Source organism: Pleurodeles waltl, chromosome 9, assembly GCF_031143425.1.
Source record: "Pleurodeles waltl isolate 20211129_DDA chromosome 9, aPleWal1.hap1.20221129, whole genome shotgun sequence".
NCBI lineage: Eukaryota > Metazoa > Chordata > Amphibia > Caudata > Salamandridae > Pleurodeles > Pleurodeles waltl.
The window spans coordinates 330,204,615-330,231,188 of record NC_090448.1 but is presented as its reverse complement, the minus strand read 5'-3'; the positions used below and the strand labels follow the sequence as shown (position 1 = coordinate 330,231,188).

General features: G+C 45.2%; 1 protein-coding gene across 2 annotated transcripts in view; it reads right to left on the bottom strand.

Annotated features, from left to right (window-relative positions):
- The window catches only part of APEH (acylaminoacyl-peptide hydrolase), a 278,020-nt gene that overhangs the window by 3,384 nt on the left and 248,062 nt on the right, over nt 1-26,574 (bottom strand). For both annotated transcript variants that reach the window (XM_069206858.1, XM_069206859.1), the window contains exon 21: nt 21,307-21,409. In XM_069206858.1, coding sequence (XP_069062959.1) covers nt 21,307-21,409 — 103 coding nt within the window. The remainder of the gene's footprint in view (nt 1-21,306; nt 21,410-26,574) is intronic.

Here is a 26,574-nt window from a genome sequence, read left to right as displayed (position 1 = left end):
CAACCAAAACATACATTCAATAGGCCTGCAGGACCAGACAGTAATGAAAAATGAATACAAATCTAACTTACGTTAGACACATCTGTTCCTAGCTTTTAGTGTTTCACACTTAATAGGCAATGCACATGGTCACCAACTCCACGTTAGAATGTTTTCCACACAGCAGGTTAGAGTAAGTATGCAGTGGTGAGTGAACACTCAGTGGTGCACCATGTGTATTGTAGAAGTAAGTTTAATAATAAAAGCACAGATCTGCAGGTAGAGTTGCATGCTTGAGAGGAGGAAGGCTGATGCATGTAAATCTATAGCACTACATGCTAAGAACAAAAATTAGTTACTTAAATGTGGTTCTCCAGTATTGGTATTTTTTATAGATTCACATGCTTGAATCATCCCCGTTGTCGAGGTGGGAGCCTCACGGTAACTTCAAATACATATAGCAGTAATTGTAACACAGTAGGCCCTAATGGCCCAACTAGACACTGTTATAGCCTATCCATGTTATTTTATTAAAAAAAGAACCAAACTTGAGCTACAAGCAATCAGGCATCAACACTCCCAACGGAGGCTGTTTCCCTAAGATTTTCTAGTACAAGTGTGAAGCAGAAAGTTCATCTATAAGGGGAGCCTCTGAGGGGAGGAGGGTTGGTCGCATGTGAATCTATGAAAGATACCAATACTGGAGAACCACAGTTACAGGTAATTAACTAATTTTCTTCTTCAGTATTGGATCTTTCATAGATTCACATGCTTGAATTAGAGTAGCGAGCAGGAATATTGTCTAACTACGTACTAGCTGAATTATAATAATAATAGCAATACTAATAATAATAATAATAATAATAGGAGTAATCCTACTACTAGCTACTATTAGATAACAATATATCAATCCTCACAGGAAGATAACAATAAGCTTGATAATCATAATCATAAACATCAAGATAAATATCAAGCTAATTACAATAATAATAACCACAATAATCATTATAAGCAGAAAAGCTAACCTTGACCAGATTAAGGAAACGTAGTTCACATACCCTTTTAGTGGAAGGTGGGATGACCAGAGAGGTTCACCTTAACGGAATAGATGCCTCAGCATTGCTTGCCCCACTGTTGTGTCCAGGTGTGACATGGCATATGTAGAAAGGCTTCTTTAAGCTGTCCAGGTCTGCACCCCCACAAGTTTCAGATTTTTAAATGCAGCAGATCAGTCAAAAGGTGTTAACCTATGCTAAAGGAGGTAGTGGAATGGGGGACATGGGAATAGAAAAAAACAGTACCGTGTAGGAAAAGAGAGTCACCACGATGGTAACTATCTTACTCCACTGTCGCAGGTCTCATTTATACCCTGCCAGCTGGTATAGTCTGAAGCAAGAGAAAAGTAGTGGGGTGGGGGAGGTGAGGTGAGGGGGGGTTGGAAAAGTAGCTTGGAGTTATCAGTGAAAAGATTACTTAAGATGTCATTGCCAAACTGTGCATCAGCCGTTAAAAAGGGCCAAAAAGCACAATGTTTGCAAAAGGCTTTTTGGGTGACCTGCCTAATTGTTCTGCAAGCTCTGAGAAAGGAAAATGTCTGGAGAATGCTTCACTGGCTCTTTCAGTGTGTGCTACAAAATTAAAGTGAAGGAATTCCCCCTTACAGTAGGGCAATGGGAAATCTATTCAACAATCACGGGTCTGGCTGTGGGCTATCACTATAATGTGAAGCACTTGCTTTGTCAACATAACACATGGCAGCACACTTACTAACAAGCTGGAATGTTTTGGGAAACATTTCCTTGTTAAAGTTAAGTTCAGTCAACCACAATGGGAAGAAGGTTAGGTGTATTCTGAATAACACTGTGTCCTGACAGAAATGATATATGGTTCAGAAGCAAATTGAGCTTGCAACTCACTAGAGGAGCATGCAGACATTATTGTCACAAGCAAGAGTGTCTGTTAAAGCAGCTCAATACGTCAGGACATTATTGGTTGCTAATGCTTATGCAGAAGATGGCATAAGATGATGCCCAGACGCCATCTCAACTAGGTGTCCTTAAGAGATTGAAAGAGGGCAATCTGATGCCATCAAAGGAAGTTAAAATGAAATTCACAACCTTGGGGAAGTGGAAAATGGCAAAATGATTACTCTGAATACATGTGTAGAACTGCAATTGTAAGACCGGGAATGGAATCCATATTGGATTCCCTGGCCCTGTGATACTCAATGATAAGCAAGGCCTGTTTTTGAAAGGGTCATAACTCTGAAGAACCATTTTTACTGTTTTTGTTATCTCTGTATGCTCAGGAACGCAGTTATGGTGCAAGACTTGCCAAGAAGATAGAACCGTGATGTACTCTTGCATGCTATCTTAAGCAATACGTATTAAGACATTTACTTTCCTGTGCAAGTATTGTTTATCAGAGTGGAAAGTCCCTGGTCACCGTGTAGCGCACGTAGGCCATTATTCTGTAACTGCTTTTGTCAATTTGACCTTTTGTACAAATGTTATGAAATTATAACTGGAATATTAGCTGCAGTGTTCGAGAAATTGATCAGGTGGCGAATAATAATTCGACAAAATATGAAACGCCTAGTTACGCCTTTGTGGTTTGTGAGGATAAAAGATTGTGTCTAAGTTCTGCGTAGTGTGCTCGGGAACTTGGCTCTGCCAGTCATGGTCTCTGTGTCACGTTAAAATTAATTTTCTTTTATCTTTCCTGATGAGTGCCTGCTTTTGATTTTTCCTGAGTTTTGAAGCTTCTACACCTGACCCAATCAGGCACTTGGTAAAATACATGGTATTGCCCGTACAGCAATACATAGAAGTTTGCTCTCTGGTGAGGCTCAAAATTATTAAAACTTGCTAGCAAATATAGACCTGTTTGTGGAGTTTCCGGCAACTGTCGGAATCTTCTTGTGGTCATCAGAGTAGATGAAAGCCTAGCACTGCAGGAACCAACACTTAAACATAACAACTGTAGGAGGGTTGGAGGACCTCATTTCCACCCACGGTCAGAAATCTTTGCTTCTTTGTGAACAAAAGCCAGGATGTGGTCACTGGCAGGACCAAGCACCTGTGACCGTTTTTGATATTTCAAATGACTATTGGTAGGAGGTGAGGTAGAGGAAAGAAAATGAAACTGCTCAAACCGATTCAGCATGTCTCCAGAGAATCATGGATTCATGTCCATTACTGTCACATTTCTTGTTGAGATGCACTGCGAAAGCTTTATTATATGGTCCTCTGAAGCCTCAGAGTACTGAAGACTGCCTGAATTTGCTTCAAATTGAGATGGCAGCAGATATGTCTGATTAGGATGTGGGTTCTGAGTATCTCAGCAATAGAGAGATGAGAAGGAACATGACCTGGGAAACCTTGTATTCTTACATGCACACTGACAGAATATAAAGTGATGGAAGTGTGTGCTTTCTTGTTTTCAGAGGAAAAAAAGGTTTAAGTGTTTCAGGGGTTCAAATTAACAGCTTGGTTCCAAGCAGAGAACAAGGGTCATATTGCAATGAAGACTACCTTTTTATTATAGAGTACATTTATATTCAAGGGAGAAATGATTTGTCCAGCAGGACACAGATGGACAAGTCACTGCACTGTTGCCATCAGCAGTACTTGTACGAGTCTGACTGTGCTTGTTGCTTGTGTGGGGACTGTGAACTGTGGTTGTGCAAGTCGAAGAAACATCCCACAACCAGTTTGGGTGCATGAGACAACTCTCACTGAGCATGGCTGAAGCACTCCTGTGTGGCAAGATAGCTACAGAAGGCGAAGCATGCACCAAACTCAGCTGCAAAGGGTCGGGTATAGGAGTTAGTCAGAGACCAGGCTCTTCAGCCAAACCCTACGTGCACAGCCAAAGGACATGCATAGCATAAGTTAGCATCGTGTGTGTGGGATGGTTGTAGGAAATTCTTGGATGTGGAACATTAAAAAACAAAATCTTATACCAGGATGGCAGTTGTGCGACTTAAGGATTCTGATGTTAACAATAACTTGTGAACTTTGGTAGTTTTTCGGTTTTAATTAAGGACCATAATTGTGCTTTAACTGTTTTTAATTGGCTGCAGGGCCTGATTGGAGGCCGTGCACAGCAGAGGTTGGCTGCCTGTGATAGTTGATTGCCTCGGATTAACATCTGTCAACTTAGAAGGTGGAAAAGACCCTAAAATCAGTGGTGTTGAGGACACTGGTCAACCTTGAGAAGTGGTTCAGAGGGTAATTAGGCCATCTTGAAAATAAGCAGAATGGCCTGCTGGAAGGCTTCAACCTGCATGGGATCTGCTGATCGAGTTGGAATTTCCATCTTCAACTTTTTCAATGCCCGATTCAGTTCAGACTACGAGGAAGAGACTGGCCTAGTGGCACAATCTGAGATTCTGAAAGATCCCAGGAGCTGGACTGTTTCTTTGAGGAAGAAGAGAATTTCTTCTTCCTATGGTGTTTTCTTAAAGACCTCTTGGGAGATCATTCCCTGTAAGGAAACTTAAATCTGGGGAGTACAGCACCTTTGGGCTTACTGTTAGACCTGTCAGCCTTAGGGTGATCTTCCCTCAAACCTTTTGCCTGCTTGCCTAAGTTTTGATGATTCTTTTTGTTCACTGTAGGACTCTGAGCACTTTACCACTGCTGGGCAGTGCTAAAGTGCATGTGCTTCTCCCCCAAAACATGGTAACCTTGGTGTACACAATTAGCATATTTAATTTACTGGTAAGTCGCTTGTAAAGTGGTAAACTATACACCCAGGGCCTGTAAATTAAATTATACTAGTGGGTCTGTAGCACCGAGTGTGCCACCCACTTAATCAGCCCTTTTTTCAAACATGTCTCAGCCCTGCTGCTACAGAGCCTGTGTGTGCAGTCTGACTGCCACTTCGACTAGACATTTAAAACCCCTTGCCAAGCCTTAAACACAGCTTTTATTACACATGTCACTCCTAAGGTAGGCCCTTCGTAGCCCTAAGGGCAGGGTGCTGTGTAAGTAAAAGGTATGGCATCTACTTTTAAGTTTTACATGCCCTGGTAGTGAAAACCATCTAAATTCATCTTGCACTACTGTGAGGCCCACTTCTCTCATAGACTAACACTGGAAATTCATTAATACCTTTAAGCTGTAGTTGGATTTAACATTACAATTCTAGAAATGTCACTTTTAGAAAGTGGGCATTTCTCTGGTCTTACTACTTGGTGTGACTTGCAGCCTGTCTCCAGTACACGTCTTGGATTGGTAACAGCTACTCTTTGTGCATTCCCTCTAGGCAGCTACAAACACAGGAATGGTAGGTGTGTCTGAGTACTCATCTGCATTCATCTACATTCTGATGGCTTTTCCTGGGTAGGAAGGGCGAGAGGGTAATGACGTGTACACCTGAATAGAGCATGGCTGCAGGAATAGAACCGGTGCATTGCTCTCAGAACCAACGCTTTGCCTTGACAGCCTGATGCATCGGACCCACGCTTCACTGCTGCAACAGTCTACTGAGACTGATGCATCCCTCCACTGTGTGGAGAAACCCAGAGCCATCGTACTTCGGAACCAGCGCATCATGGCTCCAGCACTCGTCTTCGGAACTGACACACTCCCATCACTGCGTGGCTAGATCATTGCATTGCCATCCCTGCAAGGACCTAATCAACGCATCTCACTACGCATCTTGCTGTTGCGACCAGGTAAGGTGCTTTATTCACTGGTGCCTACGCGGGTCCTGAAGCCAGCATGCGCTCCATTGAGGTTGGCCTGAACTTTGACTTGACTCCGATCCAGCGCTACCTAAAGTAACCCCTAAAGTGCTATTTGCATTTAAGCACTATTCAAACACTTTTTGTTCTAAAATTCAGAACTCAACTTCTACTTATGGGATTTTTGTCATTTTGGTCTTGCATTACTTATAAAATGATTGTCTATATGGATATTCTGAAAATCTAACATGGAGTTAACACATCTGCACCTATGTTTGACACCCCTGGTCTAACATGTAAAGCAGCCAAAAATGTATATGACACAAACACCTTGGAGCACGCTATAAATTTGTCTTCTTCTCTGGTGAAATGCCATTTGTCTCCAGTGGTTTAAAAAAAAATGTATTCAGTATTAGAACCTTGGAATATTGAGAAATCCACTGAAAACGAGGGCCTATGACAAGGGAGCTGGACTTTAATGGCCGGTACTGCCCACATGAGAGGGCCTTTAATGGCTAGCCTATCCTACTGCAGCAGCCTAGAAGGCTATTTATTTGCAGTAATTGCTATAGGATTTCAAGCAAAATTATGTAGATGTTCATTAGCCTGCTGGTGCTAGGTCAACACGTGCAAACTGTCCAGACATTAGTCTCAAAGGTGCAATCTTTCTTTTACGTATTGCAATGTGTATGCTTCTTGCTTACCTTACAGAACTTTAACATATATTTATAACAGCGGTCAGGGTCTAATGTTATGTCCAGTTAATGATAGCCTGAAAGATATATAAATCAGATCATGAATTGCTACCCTGTAATGAAATTAAACTGCAAATTTGTAGCTTTAGCTATGGGACATTCTAAACCTATCTTAGTTATTAATACGTCCCTGATTCCGACCACTGGCTCAAGAAATAATCAGTGCAGTTAGTGGAACCATGTCCTTTTCATTGAGTTATGAGGGGCCGATTTACTTGGTTAGAGCTGCTCTTAAGTATCCTAAAAATTCTACGTTTGCATCTGCCACAAATTTCTGTTTGACAAAATATTTAAGTTTTGGGAACTTTAAAGAGCCATTTAGGGTCATGCCCGTGGAAGTGCGTGGGGAACAAAAAAATTTAAAAAATAAAGCAATCTTTTGTGGAACACTTCAGCAAAAACAAATAACTAGTAATAAACCCTCGTCAGGGAGAAAAACCTTATAGGGGGCTTAACAGATGGATCCTGATACTCATGACTCTCCTTGCTAAGGTAAAATACCACTATTTGCAAATTGTTCATTAATGAATAGATCATAGGCATCTGGAATGAAAAGCACCAAAGGTTCGTGCAGACAGGCCATTGGGGGGTTCGAGGGAATGAAAGGGGATTTGTTGGAGGAGGACGTGAACCCTTTCTGTCCCCAGGCCCCGGATGGCACATTTTCTCGGCCCTACTTCCAACAGTTGCTCCGCCAGGCTGTAGGACTGCTGTCTCCACTCTAAACCATCTCAAAGCACGGACAGGGCGGCGGAGGAGATTCTCTGCAATCTCTTAGTTTCGGGCAGCACCTTTCTACAGCGCTGCCCCCCAGGCATTGCTTTCCCCTTGCCAGACCACTGGGGGACAATGTGTGGCTAGCAATAGGCCACAGACTATCTGCATGGCGAAGAGGCAGTCATCGGTAGGCCTGGTGTGTCTTGAGCCTCAAATCATCAGAAATAATGACATCTACTGAAGTCATCAAATACTCATTTTCTAGTCATCCTTAAATCATCAGGAATAATGACACCTTCTGAAGTCATCAGGTACTTATTTTCAAGTCATCCTCAAATCATCAGGCTGAGCTTTTAAGCTTTCCTGATGACTTCAAGAGCTTGATGATGTCTGATGATGTGAAAATGACTTCTAATGTGGTTGGATGATCATCAAATGACTCTAGGATGGCTTCTAAAGCAATCCTGTTTGACCTGGGAGCCCACACACCTTAAACTTTGTCTTCTTCCGCGTCCTTGTCTCAAATACATTTTAGCCTTCCGCCTGGAACGGACAACGGGGATTCATTGCTTTTTGAGCCCTAGCCACAAGCCATAGAGTAACTGCAGGGGAGGATTACAAAAGGCACTTGTTTCCCCTTTGGTGGCGCGGTGAGGTCACTGGTATTAGAGCGGGGAGCTTGCTTGCCCGGAGGCACTCTTCTCTGTTCCAGGCTTTAAAGTGTGTCCTGCAATCTGTGGTTTGCCCTTTATCATTTTACTTGTTTTTGTGGGGCCAGTGATTTTGACTCCACAGAAGCTTTGCTCGGGTGATCTGATTCCGTTATGAGCCTGGAAAACAAATCTAATCCCCTTATGAACAAAATGGCACATATAAACCTTGTTTAGTGCCTGAATCAGATTTTTCCTTTTTGACCATAGAGAAAGCAGTACAAGACAATCCCATATCTAAATCACAGCTACCTCCTGCCTCTGCTGACAGGGAATTAGATTGCAACCCTGTGTTATCTTCCTCTCCATCTCGCTCTCCCTCCCTGCAGATGGCAGGCATGGCCAGTGGGAACTTCAATCCGGAGGTAGCCTCTAAATATCATAATGAAGACATTATTCTTCCAGATATAAAACAGGGGCAGTCTGAGAGACAATCTGCAAAAGGAGAATAGTTCCCTCAGATCTCCACCAAATCTACCTTTGGCAACTGGTCTAGAGTGGTTTAGTAGCACACCAACAAAGCATTCACCAGATGGCCCACAGATGTCTGTGACCCATGATCTGGACCTGTTTGAAAACTTGTTTTGTAATCTCCCGGTCCAAGATGTGCAGGTCTCTGAATCACTTATTTGTCTGAAAGACTTCTGCCATCTATTCTAGCCCCTCTAGAAAAATTTGTAACAAATACAGATCACTCGAGATATTTAATCGGCGATTTTTAAAGTGTTGATGGGCTCAGAGACTCAGAAAGAAACCCTAAATCAGACTTCACAATATCTGAAAACAGAGGCTTGTGCAATGTTGGGGGCTCCCGTTCTGGGAGAACAAGCAGACTCTTATCAAGGGGTAGGGTAGGCGGCAATACCCAACCTGTTAGAAGAAAAGATCTTGGACTGCAAGTTGGCAAACACTTTTATAAGGAGATTTTTGGTCCCATGGAGAAGCATCATAATACGGAAAGCCCTATCTAAAAACTTCCTTGATTTATGCTCAACTAATGCAGCTGTAACTGCCTCCCCCTTAAAGACACCGGGCCCTGGGTCAGCAGCTTTTCCCCTTTTTAGGACCAAAGTCCAGGCCAAAATATGTCCAGGTGATGCATCGGAGTCTGCTCAGCTTAAATGCAATGCTAAAATAAATTTTAAAAAATCGATGTATGATGGGAAAAAAAACCTAAGAACCTCCAAGAAAGGTCCCAAAAAACCCCAGTTATCATAAATCTTAGGATTTGTCATGAAAGTCGTAGGCAATTCACTTTTGTAACATCACAAAACAAAATAAAAGCTTGCCTGGCTGATGAAGGGTGATACCCTGAAACTGGTCCCAGGATGCTTGTTTTCTGTCCTGGGAGGACCTGGCCTGCCAGTTCGGGCTGGACTGTTTCCATGGGGAACAGGGTCAAGGCTGATTTGCATATGGTTAGGTCCAAACTGGGGTGATGTGGTGAGCAAAATAACGATGGACTAAACCCAGATCCGTGACTGGGGTGAGTGTCTGAAAAGTTTCAACACTCCATCCATCATTTTATTTTGTGAATTAACTTTTGTATTCAGGGTACTGATAGGCAACAGAATCAATCAATAAGAATTTATAAAGCACAGCACCTCATCTGTGAGGGTCTCAAGGCGCTCGGGGGCGAGGTAATGATGGCCTCATCCGAAGAGCCACGCATTGAGGTTGTTCCTGAAGATGGTGAGCAATGAGCTTTGTCTGAGGTGCAGGGGGAGGTTGTTCCAGCTCTTCACTGCAGTGTAGGTAAAAGATCATCCTCTGGCAGTGGTTTTGCGGATGCGAGGGACAGTGGCCAAGGCTATCTGGGTGGAGCGGAGGGATCTTGCAGGGGTGTGGAAGGAGACGCAGTGGTTGAGGTAGGCTGGTCCTGCATTGTGTGTGGCCTTGTACATATGAGAAGCTTGAAGGTGATTGGCTTCTTGACCGGTTACCAGAGGAGGGTCCTCAGGTGTTGAGAGATGTGTTCTCGGCGAGGGCGGTCCAGAATAAGTCTGGCGTCTGCGTTCTGAATGAGTTGAAGTTTTTTGATGTTCCTAGTTGAGGTGCCGGCGTAGAGGTCGTTGCCGTAGTCGAGCTTGCTTGTGACTAAGGCGTGGGTGACTGTCCTGCGACAGTCTGCTGGGATCCATCTGAAGATCTTCCAGAGTTTGTGGAGTGTGTGCCAGCAAGAGGAGGTGACACAGTTTACCTGGCGGGTCATGGATAGGGAGGAGTTGAGGATGATTCCTAAGTTGCGGGTGTGCTTGGTCGGCCCAGGTTGGTTGGGGGGGGGAAGGGGTAGGTGGGGGGATGGGAGGTGGGGGGGGGGGAGCTGAGGGATGTTCACCACCATGAGTCGTCCCAAGCTGAGGTGGCGTTTCAGAAGATAATGAGCTCCGTCTTGTCAGAGTTGAGCTTGAGGCAGCTTTCTCTCATCCAGATGACGACGGCTTCCATTCCTGCGTGAAAGTTCTTTTTGGCCGTGTCTTGGTCTCCGATGAAGGAAATGATGAGTTGTGTGTCATCGGCATATGACACGATGTTCATACCGTGGCTTCTGACGCTGGCAGCAAGAGGGGGCCATGTATAGGTTGAACAGCGTGGGACTCAGTGAGGATCCTTGGGGGACTCCGCAGTTGTCTCCTGTGGGTCTGGAGGTGGAGGGCAGGAGTCTGACCCTCTGAGTCCCCCCGGAGAGGAAGGAGTGGATCCATTCCAGGGCTCTTCCGCAGATTCCTATGTCATGGAGTCTGGTGAGCATTGTGCTGTGTGAAACCTTGTCGAAACCTGCTGAGAGGTCAAGGAGTATGAGTGGTGTGGTGTGGTCGAGTCTAGGAGTAATCGGATGTCATCAGTGGCTGCCAGGAGTGTTGTCTCCATGCTGTGATTGCTGTGGAAGCCGGACTGGGAGATGTCCAGGGAGTTGTTGGCCTCTATGAAATTCCATTGTTGTACGTTGATTGCTTTCTCTAGTATTTTGGTGGGATGGGGTAGCAGAGCGATGGGCTGGAAATTCTTTAGTTCTGATGGGTTGGCCGACAGTTTCTTCAAGAGAGGGCGTATTTCTGCCTGTTTACAGTCAGAAGGGGCCCCTGCGGATGGAGCAGTTGATAGCTTTTCAAAGCTCGGGCAACGGATAGGCTGGCTCTGATGTATATGTGGTTCGGGCAGGGGTCCGAGGGGGCTCCAGAGTGGGTACTGTTCATGATGTTGCCTGTTTCCTCTGTGGTGAGCATGGACCAGTCGTGGAAGGTCTGGGCGAGTTCCGGGGGGGGTGGGTCGGTCGCTGGTTCCGGTGCCAAAAAGCTGTTGTAGATGTCCTGGATCTTGTGGTGGAAAAAGGAGGCAAGTCTGTCGCAGAGGTCCTGTGATGGGAGGATGCAGGTGGCTTCAGAAGGATTCTGTGAAATTGTTGATGACTGAGAAGAGTTCCTTCGAGTTGTGTGCGGAGGAGTTGATGAATTCCCAGAGAGCGTCCTTCCTTGTGTTCTTGATTTTTCATCAGTGTGCAGCGGTTGCAGTGCTGAAGGAGGCAAGGTCTTTGCTGGATATGATGTTCCTCCATTTTTGTTCCAAATGTCTGCGGGTATGCTTTGATTCCAGGAGTTCGGTGGTAAACCAGCTGGCCTTCTTAGGTACGTGTTTGGCTGATGCCAGCCGGAGAGGGGCTAGAGTGTCGGCATATTCGGTGATCCATGCGTTGAGGCTGCGCGCTGCTGTGTTGGCATCGTCTGAGTGGGGAGGAAGGGATTTGGCGAGCGATGAGGTGAGTTGCTCGTTGGTGATTTCATTCCATTTCCTGTGGGGTGGGTCCTGGAGGTGCGGGTGCGGCCTCTGGGAAGTGTATGCATCGGTGGTCGGTCCAGTCTGCTTTGGAGATGGTCTTGATGGTGATGCGGTTGCTTGAGGTGAAGATGGGGTCCAATGTGTGTCCTGTAATGTGTGTGGGTGCGGAGACCAGCTGTCTGAGGCCAAGGGTGGCAAGGTTGTCGAGTAGAGTGGTGGTGTTTGGGTCAGTGCGGTCCTCCAGGTGGAAGTTCAGGTTGCCGAGTAGGAGGTAGTCAACTGACGCCAGGGCCTAGGTGGTAGCGATGTCTACAACGTCATCTATGAAAGCTGGGCAGGGGCCAGGTGGCCTGTACACCAGAGTGCTGCGGATGGAGGAGTTGTGGTTGGGGTGGACCAGGAAGTGAAGGTGTTGCATGGTGGTGCAGTGATCTTCTTGGACAACCTTCACATGTACTGAGGACTTGTGTACGATGGCGTGTCCTCCACCTGGGCAGGAGGGCTGGTCCCTCATTAGGATGCTGTAACCGTCGGGAATGGCAATGGTGATATCTGAACCCGAGGTCGGGTTGGTCCAGGGGGTGGTTTGAGATCTAGGGTTCCTGGCTCTGGGTGCGGACCAGGCACAGAAGGGCTTGCCTTTGGCACGCCAGCAGCTGCCATTAAGAAGGGGATAGGTGGGCAGGGGGAGCAGTCAGCTGGGAGGCGGGAGGGTAGGAAAGGTGCTTCGAAGTGGGGTGGTCAGATGAAGAGGGGGGAAAAGGAAAAAGCACTAGGGAAATACGAGGGGTGATAGAGAAAAAAGGCAAAAAAAATGCAAGAGTAAAAGAGAGACAGAGAGAAGAAAAGAAAAGGAAAATACTTACTTGTGATGGCCACTAGACCACCAGGGATGAGGCGCAGGGATGAGCAGTAGTGACATTTCTCTATGATCTATACAAAGCCAGGGATGAAAACAAGGGTTTTATTTCAGTCGAAAAAATGGGGTTTTGCAAAATAGTGATTCCCTCTAATGTAGCAGTATTGATGTGTTTCTGGTAGGTGAGTAATCTAAAAATCACACAGAGTTTGTTTGTAGTTCTCATTGCAAACCTTTTCCTCTGTCGGAAAATGAGTCCACAGTAGGTGATCTGGGATGTTTGTTAATCTCCGTTGGGAACAATGGAAGATTTGTGACATACTAGAACACTCTGAGTCACAGATATTTCCCATTCTATGGAGAAGATGAGAGCCTGGATTGGAAATGGAATTGGTTGGCGGGTGCACTAAATGGTGACCAAGTATTAGCTCCAGTCTCTAAACCATATAATTATCAATGGTGTGAAATTGGTCTCCTGGAATGCAGCAGGTCTAAAAATTAGCAGGGCGGAAATATAATTTTTAGTAAGTCTAAAAGCCAATGTAAAAAATACATCTAGGAAACCTCGTGGCCCTCTGATCTCCAGTGCAATGGCTACTTTTCAACTGACAGCAATGCTACTACAGCTTGGAAAGGTCACGCAAAAGCTGGGACTGCAATCCCCTTAAGTAATACAATTAATTGGAAGTATAATAGTTTTAATGATTCTTCTAACCTTTTTCGAGCAGTAACCATTCTTCCTTCTGAGAGTGGAGGTATAAGGGTTCTCATCCTCCTGTTGAATGTATATATACACCCCCTGGGGGCTCCCTATAATAACCTCCTGCATGATATCTTTGGCCCCATAAGTAAGGCTACAGAGGAGGATAATGACCGTCTGGTAGTTACAACGGGTGACTTCAATTGTAAATTCTCCAACCATGCTATCAGTTTTGTTCCGGAGCATGAAAAAGAAGAAGAGTTGCACATTCCCCCTCTGCTTTTTCCATCAAACCCAAGAACAGCAGGTGAAATGTTTCTGGATCATTTGAGAAAAAATGACTGCTCAATTGTAAATGGGTGATTCACCTTAGACTATTCTGAGCTATTTACTCATAAATCGCTGACAGGGAATTGGCTTATGGATTATCTTATTGTCTCTTATTCATCCTTCCATTTTGTAGGTAACTTGAAAATATTAGACACTATACTTAGTAACCGCAAACTCTTAGTCTTCTCCTTGAAAGTCAATATGCCACCAGTAGAGTGATGGAAAATTGATGGTCCCAATTCTAACTCTAAGAAAAACTCTGGTAGAAACCAATGCAATCCTAGAAAAATATTCAATTTAAAACGCCTCCTGGAGAAGGCTGTTCACCTGGGAAGCTGATGTTTTCTATTTTTTTGGGTCAGGTCATGAAGCTGATCACAATAAATGCATATTATTTGCGGGCAGATGAAGGCCTGTTAGGACTCCCTACAAACCGATATATTTGCCTGTTCTCACTTTGTCTGATCAGAAAAAGTGTATCTCCTTTTCTAAGGAAATCAACAGACACCTGTCTCCTTTGAAAGGGAGAAGTCATCTAAGGGCAGGCCAAAAAAAGCAGAGTGTAGATCCTAGGTGGGTTGAGTTAAGAGAAGCTACTTGTAGAAATAATATGCAAAGATTTGGGGAGATAGTGGCAGATTGTGGTGAAACCAGTGTACCACATAGGAACAGATAATTGGGGCAGCTTTATTTCCACACTGTATGTGGAGAATGTAGGAACCGTATTTCATATGGAAAAGCTGCCTGTCGATTCTGTTACATCTAGTCATGATGCTCCCTCTGTGAGGGAGATTGAGACCTCGATCCTCATCATGTGCTCTTCCGCTGCAATGGACCCTGATGAGGTGCCGATTTCGGTAATAAAAAAACAAGTTCAATTTTGGGCTAGGCTGTTATTCCTGGTCTTTGAGCATTGTTATGTTAATGTGACAGTGCTCTCATCGTGGGCCAGAAGTATTATTGTTCCACTTTACAAAAGGGTGATTGTAGTTTGCCCGCAAATTATCTCTAAATTTCCCTGATAGATGCAGTAGGCAAAATTGTCATTAGAAGTTTACTGGCCCAGCTTAATACCTGGGCGGAAGATAATAAAGTCATTCCATTACAAAAGACGGGTTTTAGGAAAAATCATGGGACCCTAGAAAACGTTGCAAACTTGCAGCTAATTAATGAAAAATAAGTGGATAATAGAGGCTCTCGAGTATATGCAGCATTCATTGTCTTATCCACGGCTATTGATAAAGTGGACCGCCTAACACTGTGAAAGAAGTGGTTTTACCTTGGCATGCCTGAAACTCTACTGCACTTAATTGTCGCCCTCCATTCCACAACCTGGTGTCAAGTTTTGTTAGGAGGCGACTGGGGGCTACCTGTGACATTCCTGACCAAAAATGACCTAAAACAGGAGTGTTTACATGCCCCATTACTGTTTTCTCTGTATGTATTTATGATTTGCCTGGCTTCCTTTCAAAGGGAACTGGTTTTCCTCCTAGCACTGGGGCTTGTCAATATCTTGTCTCCTACATGCAGAAGATATAGTAATTTTGGATTTAACCCCACAAGGGCTTAAATAGTCTCCTAGCGTGTTGCAGCAGTAAGCAGAAACACATGTTTTTAAAATCAATTCCTCTAAAAGCAAAAATCTGTGTTTTCATGAGAAATAAGGTGGTAAATATGCCAAGTACTCATGGTGCCCAGGATCCCCCAAACTGGAATTTTTTAAATCTTATATCTTTTAGGGGAAAATTATGTGCAGTGTTTTGGTGGCCATCCTGCTTGCTGAGAGCGACACCTTAAGACTTCTTATAGGGGAGGAAATGTTTGAATTGAAAATGAAGAAATATCTGTTCTTTAGAAACTTCAAATCAGCCCTGGATCATTTTGAGTTGGACCAAAGGTTGGTTTCATCGCTATCACTAATCCAATTAAAGGCCTGCTTAAAACAAGTTTCACAAGATCCTAGGCTTCCGACTAGACTGCAATGCTTGTAGTAGTAAAGGGAATTATCAAATATTAATGGACACCATTACTATTAAGAAAGCTCAACCATAGGTAAGATGGAATGTATCTCACACTGTTAAGATGCTTTTGGGCCCTTCTGGGGCTAAATATATTCCCCTTAAATATTTTAATTTCTACATGGTATGGTACCCGGCACGTGCAATCTTTGTCAAAATGGCATTCAAGACTCAAAGCATGTTTTATTTATTTGCCCTGTTCTGATGCTGCTCAGTCATAAAATATTAACACATATTTCTCTGAAATTGTGCGAACTACCTCTGAGACCTTGCATTCCCCACAAATTAAATGTTTTGCTGACACATTTTTAACGTTTTCAAATGTTTTTTTAAACCTAGATTGAAATTTTAACATAAATTATGTCTTAATATTTTATGGCGTTTTCTCTTCCGTTTATGGGTTATCTTATGTATGTAATTCTTTTTTTTTAATGTTTTACTTTCACGAGCACCTCCTCTGAGTTCCAAATCTTGGAAATCAACTTTACTTAGTAGACTGTCAAGAATCTCAGAAATACTAAACTCTTCTCCAAGTAAAGCATGAAGATTGCTCCCAATGTTCACACCTACATCAAGGAGCTCTGCACAAAGGGGAGGAAGGCAGCAAGTGCCTAAAGTGCCAAACAGCTTCCACGCAACCTCATGAAAAATTTGGTTAGATACTCAGTGCAGCAAGTATCCGTGTGCCACTATTGTCTGCAAAGGCCATTTAATCCAGAGTGACTCCCCTAAAATAAAATGAGCTCAGGAACCCCCAGTGAAAATCTTTTTTCTTAGTTTAAGAAACATAGAGAAAGAATCTCACCGACCTTCTTCAAAAGGATTCTCTGAGCTTAAATATATCTTTACATTGACAAAGGCAAACCCTTGCCCGTGGAAGAGGGAAAACACAAGATTCCTTCTGGCAAGGCAGTTGTAAAATGCTGAAGAGAGGAGTCAAGCATGGTGCACATATTATATACTCTTTCTTGTGGAGGAGAAGCGGTTGTCTACTTTGTGCAAGGACTGTAGCCTAAGTAATGGAATCATCCAATGTTAATTCAAGTGCAGTGAAAAAACTAAGGTTGTGAAGGAGGCAGCACCCAATGCACAGCTATGTATGCAGATTTATACATCCAAAATCTAGCCACAAAGCAAAAGAGGATTGTATTATGGGTGAGGCAGGAAAGTGGCAGCATACAAAGGGTGGGGGTTGGAAGGGCGGTAAAGGGGGGTGAAGTGCATACTGAAAGCAGTAAAAGAGGAGTTATCCTCTATGATCTATTATCCAGAGGAATGCACACAGATGAGGTGCTGGTTCAGGAAGAGGTTCTATGCTACACTATTTCTAAAGAGCAGGACTGAGCGAGTCTGCTTGATATGGGAGAAAAGAGCATGACATATTTTAGGTGCATAGCAAGATACGTTTTGGTATCAGGTCTTCTCTTTCCTGCACTTTTATGTCTCAAGCTTTGTGAGCTTGGTTCTGCGAGTTATATAGCTCACCCAAAATATTGATCCTGCTTTTCAGATATGGTGAAGTGCTTCAGTTTACTACTTTCAGAGAGTCAAAAAAATTCCTGTGACTAATTTCTTGATTAGTCAGGAAGCAGAATGAAGAAGGCTCTTCTGGGGAGTCATAGGCAACTCTGGAAAACCAGGAGGTTATTGCCTCTGTAAAGATTAAATGGGAGCAAGACGTGTGGCTATTCTCTAGTCTGCAGCAGCGATAGAGAGGTTGATCCCATGCAGTTTGTATGTCTTTTGAGATGTGCTTTCTGAAGAGGAGTGTTGTGTGGATGTGGAATCCTATGGGTCTGTCACAGGGAGCATTTGCGGGGGCAAGTTCACTGCTGAAAGCCATGCCTGCACATGGTCCTGCTGGTTACTGCTAGCAATTAAAAAAATGTCTTCATAGGACTGAGCTTCAAGTACGACTTAAATATCCTGGCTTAGTTGGTGGGTCACTTGGGAGGCTGATGTCTCCAAGAAAAATGTTATGTGAGTAACTGGCTGAGGTCATGATTATCTGGGTTGTGGAGAGTGGGGAGCGGCAGATGAGGATTGTGAAGGAGATCGTTGGTAGTTGTTGCAGGACTGAATACAGCCCTACTGTCTGCGGAAGAAAGCAATGAAACTATTTTTTTTTTTTTTGCTGAGTTTGTTGTTGTGCTGAATACTGTAGCTAGCATGGACAAGGATGCAAAGGATGTGTGTAGAGGTTGAAAGGTTTGTTATGAAAACTGTAGGAAACTGGATTTTTGGTTGCAGTAGTGCCCCCACTTTTTGCCTGGTTTCTGATGCAACCTTGACTGAAGTGCACTGGGTTCCTGCTAAGCAGGTCCCAGGAGCCAATGTTCCTTCCACAAAAACAAGACCACTGTTCATTGATCCCCAAATGGCTAGGCCTTTAGCACCTCTGTAAGTCCCTAGCAAGCGGTATGTCTGGTACTTAGGCCATAGGCACTGAAAAAGGGTTCCTTAGAGCTGCAGATTGACTTCTGCCAATCTAGGAGACCAAGTCAAATCAAATCAAATCATTAACATTTATAAAGCGCGCTACTCACCCGTGCGGGTCTCAAGGCGCTAGGGGAAAAAGGGGGGTTATTACTGCTCGAACAGCCAGGTTTTTAGGAGTCTCCGGAAAGCGGAGTGGTCCTGGGTGGTCCTGAGGCTGGTGGGGAGGGAGTTCCAGGTCTTGGCCGCCAGGAAGGAGAAGGATCTCCCACCCGCCGTGGAGCGGCGGATGCGAGGGACAGCAGCGAGTGCAAGGCCAGAGGAGCGGAAGAGGCGGGTGGGGACGTAGAAGTTGAGGCGTCTGTTGAGGTATTCCGGTCCCTTGTCGTGGAGGGCTTTGTGTGCGTGGGTGAGAAGTCGGAAGGTGATCCTTTTGCTGACTGGGAGCCAATGCAGGTGTCTCAGGTGTGCGGAGATGTGGCTGCTGCGGGGTACGTCGAGGATGAGGCGGGCCGAGGCGTTTTGAATGCGTTGCAGGCGATTTTGGAGTTTGGCTGTGGTCCCGGCGTAGAGGGTGTTGCCGTAGTCCAGGCGGCTTGTGACGAGGGCGTGGGTCACGGTTTTTCTGGTGTCGGCGGGGATCCAGTGGAAGATCTTGCGGAGCATGCGGAGGGTGAGGAAGCAGGCGGAGGACACGGGTTGACTTGCTTGGTCATGGTGAGAAGAGGGTCCAAGATGAAGCCGAGGTTGCGGGCGTGGTCTGTGGGGGTCAGTGCGGTGCCGAGGGCCACCAGGAGTCGTCCCAGGCGGACGGGGTGTTGCCAAGGATGAGGACTTCCGTTTTTTCCGAGTTCAGCTTTAGGCGGCTGAGCCTCATCCAATCTGCGACGTCCTTCATACCCTCTTGTAGGTTGGTCTTGGCGCTGGCGGGGTCCTTGGTGAGGGAGAGTATAAGTTGGGTGTCGTCGGCGTAGGAGGTGATGATGATGTCCTGCTTGTGTACGATGTTGGCGAGGGGGCATATGTAGACATTGAAGAGTGTCGGGCTGAGCGATGAGCCTTGAGGTACGCCGCAGATGAACTTGGTGGGTTCTGAGCGAAACGGAGGGAGGTAAACTCTTTGGGAACGGTTTGCGAGGAAGGAGGTGATCCAGTCCAGGGCCTGGCCTTGGATCCCGGTGGAGCGGAGGTGTGTGATTAGGGTGCGGTGACAGACGGTGTCAAAGGCAGCAGAGAGGTCGAGAAGAATGAGGGCGACTGTTTCACCGTTGTCCATCAGGGTTCTGATGTCGTCTGTGACTGAGATGAGGGCGGTTTCAGTGCTGTGGTTGGTTCGGAATCCGGTTTGTGAGGGGTCGAGCAGGTTGTTGTCTTCCAGGAAGGTGGTCAGCTGTTTGTTGAAGGTCTTCTCTATTACTTTGGCTGGGAAAGGCAGAAGAGAGATGGGGCGGAAGTTTTTCAGGTCGCTCGGGTCAGCCGTAGGTTTCTTTAGTAGGGCGTTGACTTCGGCGTGTTTCCAGCATTCGGGGAAGGTAGCAGAAGAAAAAGAAGAGTTGATGACGGTCTGGAGGTGCGGGGCGATGATGTCATCGGCTTTGTTAAAGATGAAGTGCGGGCAGGGGTCCGAAGGGGCGCCGGAGTGGATAGAGTTCATGATGGATTTGGTTTCTTCACTGTTGATGTGGGTCCAGTTGTTGAGGGTGATGGCTGGGGACGCGGGTTCGGTGGTGTTTGGTTGGGTCTGGTGTCCAAAGCTGTCGTGGAGGTCGCTGATCTTGCGATGGAAGAAGGTGGCGAGGGATTCGCACAACTCCTGTGAGGGCGTGACGGCGTTGGCGTTGGCTGGGGTTGGAGAACTCCTTGACGATGCTGAAGAGTTCTCTGCTGTTGTGGCTGTTTTTGTCCAGTCTGTCGGTGAAAAAGTTCCTTTTGGCAGCGCGGATCAGGTGGTGGTGTTCGCAGGTAGCGTTCTTGAGGGCGGTCATTTTGTCAGCGGTGTGGTCCTTGCGCCAGGCTTTCTCAAGGGAGCGACAAGTTTTCTTAGATTCTTTCAGGGTGTCAGAGAACCAGAGAGGTTTTTTGGTGTTGGTCTGTCGATGCGTGCGTTTGAGGGGAGCAAGGTTGTCTGCGCAGTTGGAGATCCAGTTTGTGAGGTTGAGGGCTGCGTCGTTGGGGTCGGTGGTGAGGGTGGGTTGGTTGGCAGCGAGTGCGGAGAGGAGTTGCTCTTCAGGGATCTTGTTCCCCTGTCGACGAGGGATGGGTTGAGTGCGGAGGTGGTGGGTCTCGCGTCAGAATGTGAAGTAGACGCAGCTGTGGTCGGTCCAGTGTAGGGCGGAGGTGTGGCTGAAGACAAAGTGCTTTAAGAACTGAAAACATGACATGACACTCACTTGGTGCCATGTACCTTAACACTGTCTCTAATACTTGTAAGTCACCCTAATTGCAGCCTTACAGCCCTATGGTAGTATGCATTATATTACGGGCAAGGGCATATCTACATAAGCAAATATGCCCCTACTATGCCTTTGTCAATTCTTAGACATATTAAGTGCACAGGGAAGCCATTTTAAATACATGTGCTGGCCACTGGTCAATACGAATTCCCCACCTACATGATGGCTTCACTGAAAATAGGGATGTTTGGTATTCTTAAAGTCACAAATGGCCTCCATTAATGGGGGTTGGATGAGGGGTGGTGTGAAAGAATATATGGTAGGGAAAAACAAATTACTTTCAAAGCAAACCGCAAACTTAAAGATCGCAATGCATATTCCTTTTCGTTCCTGTTACAGGAAAAAAAGATTCGGCCTTCTGCTGCCTGGCAGCCTCGAACTGCATCTGGGCACAGCCATCACAGTCCCCAGGGTCTTGCCTGAGACTTAACTATAAAACACAGAGAGGCTATGTTAGTAAAATCATGACACTCGTTATTTTAGCTGGGTCATGGTTTGACATGTAATGCTCCCAAATCCCAAAAAGAGAACATTTTTTAAAACAAGTGGGTGCATAACAGATATTGAAATGGGGTGGTGTCCATTGACTGTGAGTGGCTCACAATAAAGAGGAACTGATGTTGTAGTTGCAGGGATCACCTTTTGAGCCCTGATATTATTTCTGGAGAAGACACTTACATGACACCACAGTTGATGGCACTATGGTGCCATGTAGAACTGTCTGTGCGGGGCGAGTTCAAATAAATTCATTTCAGAGCCAGTCTGAAGCTGATAGATAACTCTGAAGTCACAATTTTCGCAGGAAGAAGCGATCATTAGAGAAGACTTATAGCATGAGCTTCTGTCAGAGAACAAACATAAAAACAACATGTAATCCCACCTGGTGAGCATATCTGATCGGAGACTTGTTCAACATTTCTGTCCAGAAGGATGGTTCAGGAATACAGTTCATGGAGTAAGGGCATCCTGCCTCAACCATGCACCTACAATAAACAAAGAATAATCTGAAGGGAACTAGAATACAAATAAAATTCACCCTCTAACAATAGTTTACTAGTGTGCTTACCCTTATTACAGTTCGTGCTTCAAATAACCTTAGCTACCAGATGGAGAATTTGAAAATAACGGAACGTTTTTTGTTCTTTTAATTTATTTTGAAGAAAAGAAAGCAAGATCTCAGAGGGCATCAAAAACCTAAACAAGGGTGTTATGTGGATGCCCACAACCTTTACATACTGTATAAGTTACAGACTATAACCTTGCGTCAAAAAATATTAATGGAAATGAAAGTGTAGGTGTGACCATCCACATGCCCATTCTCAGTTATTTGCTTCCTGTGAGTCAAGTGAAGAAAATAAGTTACTTACCTGTAACTGTACTTCTCCAGTATTGGAATCTTTCATAAATTCACACGCTTGAATCCTTCCCCGTCGTCGAGATGGGAGCCCCCGGTACATCAAAACAGCTATGCATATAGGCTACTGCAAAGAAAAAAGGCCTAAGCCTTCACTTTAGTAACCTATCCTCATCATTATGAGCAAAAGGACCGAAACAAGGCCCAGCCAATCAGGCCTCCCCTCCCTCTAGAACCCTCCTGAGAGGAGCTCCCTTCCCTCAGATTTTCTCAAGCACGAGTATAAGAGTATCTGAAGAAGACAGGAGAAGGTGAGCTTCCCAGGGGAGGAGGGAGGGTCGCATGTGAATCTATGAAAGATTCCAATACCGGAGAACTACAGTTACAGGTACGTAACTTATTTTCTTATTCCAGTATTGGAACTTTCATAGATTCACATGCTTGAATCAGAATAGCAAGCAGTAATGAAGCACATTGTATAACATTAAACCATACGTATAGTTATTGATACATGCACACACAAATGCATCTATATACAGACCCATACACCTATATATATATATACATATATATATATATATACACACACCTTGGAACATCCATATATCAGCAAAATCTTACGGTACGATAAAACAGGTAAATTATGAATATGAGAGCCGTAGAGGGAGAAAAAACAAACTTATGCAATGTGCACAAATTAGACTGGGCTGGTGGGATAAGGAATAAAGAACTTACAACAGCTCACCGCTACTGGAAAAAAGATGTCACAACACCGCTTGTCATAGCGCCATATCTCCTTGCTGAGTTTCCTCCAAACAGTAATGTCTTGCGAAAGTATGCACAGACTTCCATGTGGCTGCTCTGCAGATGTCCTGAATGGGCAGTCCAGCAAAAAGTGCAATGGATGCAGCCATTTTCCTTGTAGAATGTGCCCGCGGTGGTTTCTGCAAAGGTTTTCCTGACGAAGTATATTGTCTGGGAGTCTGTCAAACACGAACTCCACAGCACCATAATGGCTACACTGAAAACTGGGAAGTTTGGTATCAAACTTCTCAGCACAATAAATGCACACTGATGCCAGTGTGCAATTTATTGTAAAATTCACCCAGAGGGCATCTTTGAGATGCCCCCTGAAAACATACCCGACTTCCAGTGTGAGCTGACTAGCTTTTGCAAGCCAGACACACACCAGAAATGTTGCTGCCAACATGGTTAGAGTGCCTTTGTCACTCTGTGGCCAGGAATAAAGCCTGTACTGGGTGGAGGTGCTTCACACCTCCCCCTGCAGGAACTGTAACACATGGCGGTGAGCATCAAAGGCTCACCCAGTTTGTTACAGCGCCACAGGGCATCCCCGCCCCTCCGGCCACTGCCCCCACTTCTGGTGGCAAAGCTGGAGGAGATAATGAGGAAAACAAGGTGGAGTCACTCCCCAGCCAGGACAGCCCCTAAGGTGTCCTGAGCTGAGGTGACTTACTTTTAGAAATCCTCCATCTTGTAGAAGGAGGATTCCCCCAATAGGATTAGGGATGTGCCCCCCTCCCCACAGGGAGGAGGCACAAAAAGGGTGTAGCCACCCTCAGGGCCAGTAGCCATTGGCTACTGGCCTCCCAGACCTAAACACCCCCCTAAATTCAGTATTTAGGGGCTCCCAGAGCCAAAGAAGACAGATTCCTACAACCTAAAGAAGAAGAAGGACTGCTGACCTGAAGCCCTGCAGTGAAGACGGAGAAGACAACTGATTTGGCCCCAGTCCCACCGGCCTGTCTCCTTACTTCGACGAAAACTGCAACAGCAACGCATGCAACAGGGACCAGCGACCTCTGAAGCCTCAGAGGACTGCCCTGCATCTAAAGGACTAAGAAGCTCCCGAGAACAGAGGCCCTGTTCAACAAAATGCAACTTTTTGCAACAAAGAAGCAACTTTTAAGACTTCACGTTTCCCGCCGGAAGCGTGAGACTTTCCACTCTGCACCCAACGCCCCCGGCTCGACCTGCGGAAAACTAACACTACAGGGAGGACTCCCCAGCGACTGCGAGCCCGTGAGTAGCCAGAGTTGACCCCCCTGAGCCCCCACTGCAACACCTGCAGAGGAAATCCAGAGGCTCCCCCTGACCGCGAATGCCTGCAACAAGGAACCCGACACCTGGAACCAGCACTACACCTGCAGCCCCCAGGACCTGAAGGAACTGAACTCCAGTGCAGGAGCAGCCCCCAGGCGACCCTCTGCCTAGCCCAGGTGGTGGCTACCCCGAGGAGCCCCCCATGTGCCTGCCCGCATCGTTGAAGAGACCCCCAGGTCTCCCCATTGATTCCTAATAGAAACCCGACGCCTGTTTGCACTCTGCACCCGGCCGCCCCTGTGCTGCTGAGGGTATACTTTCTGTGCCTGCTTGTGTCCCCCCCCGGTGCCCTACAAAACACACCTGATCTGCCCACCGAAGACGCGGTTACTTATCTGCTGGCAGACTGGAACCAGGGCACCCCTGTTTCTATTGAAGCCTATGTGTTTTGGGCACCTCTTTGACCTCTGCACCTGATAGGCCCTGAGCTGCTGGTGTGGTAACTCTGGGGTTGCCTTGAACCCCCAACGGTGGGCTACCTTGGGCCCAACTTTGAACCCCATAAGTGTTTTACTTACCTGTGAACTTAAAATTTACTTACCGCCCCCAGGAACTGTGATTTTTGCACTGTGTCCACTTTTAAAATAGCTTGCTGCCATTTTTGCCAAAACTGTACATGCTATTGTGATTATTCAAAGTTTCTAGAATACCTGAGTGAAATACCTCTCATTTGAAGTATTACTTGTAAACCTTGAACCTGTGGTTCTTAAAATAAACTAAGAAAATATATTTTTCCTATATAAAAACCTATTGGCCTGGAGTAAGTCTTTGAGTGTGTGTTCCTCATTTATTGCCTGTGTGTGTACAAGTGCTTAGCACTACCCTCTGATAAGCCTACTGCTCGACCACACTACCCCAAAATAGAGCATTAGAATTATCTCTTTTTGCCACTATCTTACCTCTAAGGGGAACCCTCGGACTCTGTGCACACTATTTCTTACTTTGAAATAGTATATACAGAGCCAACTTCCTACAGTGGGTCTTCAGAGTGAAGCCTCTTTTTCCCACAGGACTTACAGGCTCTGAAAAGGCTTTTCTTCTCTTTATCTGAAATGGTGAATTTTTCCAAAACAGAGTTCTCTTCAGCAAGGTAAGAAGAAGACACCTTAGTTGCTGTAGATAAATCTTTTTTCGGAAGAAAAAAACAGCGAAAATGAACTTTTCTGAAGTATTGACTGAGCAGAGCTCAATGGAGACTCCCTAGCACGACGTGCGGTAGAAAATCTGAGGGAAGGGAGCTCCTCTCAGGAGGGTTCTAGAGGGAGGGGAGGCCTGATTGGCTGGGCCTTGTTTCGGTCCTTTTGCTCATAATGATGAGGATAGGCTACTAAAGTGAAGGCTTAGGCCTTTTTTCTTTGCAGTAGCTTATATGCATAGCTGTTTTGATGTACCGGGAACTCCCATCTCGACAACGGGGAAGGATTCAAGCATGTGAATCTATGAAAGTTCCAATACTGGAGTAACAGAGTACAAATCCGAAATTCTGTCTTTTTTTAATATCCACGTTTTTTTATTTCTTTTTGAAATGGAGAACAAGAAAACAACAACCGGACAGTGAGTACTATGAAGCACAAATACATTAAACAGATCCGTACATGACTCGTAATTGGTAACCAATCTCCCCCTCCCAGCCCCGGGACAATTATACGGTTTAGAAGTTCAGTCCGAAATTCTGTCTTTAAGAGTACACATTCATCTCTGTGGTCCTTCACTGAGAATACCTAGGTGTCGGAGCCTTGCTAAACCCCTCAGGATTCTGCCCTGCATCAACACCTGGTTAAAACCAGTTTTGAGGTCTCTGTATTCAGGAACATCTGTGCAGTCCCAACCCTTATCTAATAGAACCTCCTTTTTAGGTTGAAGCCTACCAGACAGCTTAGCTGTCGGGTAGTAAAACATATTGGGGACATGCTGAAAGCTTACCAAGGAATGCATTTTTCCCTATTGCCTACCATTGGCTTTGTTTTGTAGCTTACATGTGTTTGCTTTCTGTTTGCTAGCTTTGTTTTAAGCTGTCAAATATATCAAATATGTCTTTGCCCCATGGAGCATATCCTATTTACCACCTTACTGACTCGCTCCTTGTATTCTTCCACAAATGCTAACTTTCCGGGAAGGGGAGTGCACGTAATGTCAGTTCTCTCCACTGTATCATTGTTCAGATAGCAGTAAATGTGCTGTGTTTCTTTCAAAAGGTTACCTGACTCCTATCTTTCTACTTGACAGATTCTCCTTATCTTTGTCACCACAAGCTCTCAATCTTAAATGCCCGTGAGGAACAATATTCTGCCTACAAGCTTGTTTATTTTGGGCTGTGCTCTTTACAGATAGCATAATTTAAGTAATCCTTTTGCTTAATTTAACAGCCACTACATGGGAGCTGGAAGTGGGGGACTGGAGGGTGCTGAAAATAACTATATTTTTTTTTGTACAAAAGTAAATTAGCAGTAAACAGGTCTTTACCTTTTGTCTCTATCTTGTCACATTTGTTGTTAATTTAAATACAGAGATCAAATGTTAGGCTCTATATTCCGAGGGAGGTTGGTGTTTACTTTTATTTATATGAGTGCAAAGTGAGGATTTATGTGACAATCTTACTGCGTACTGGGGCATGAAAGGAAAGGATGTGGGATATTATTTTTTTCAAGCACCAAATTTAAATACCAGTAA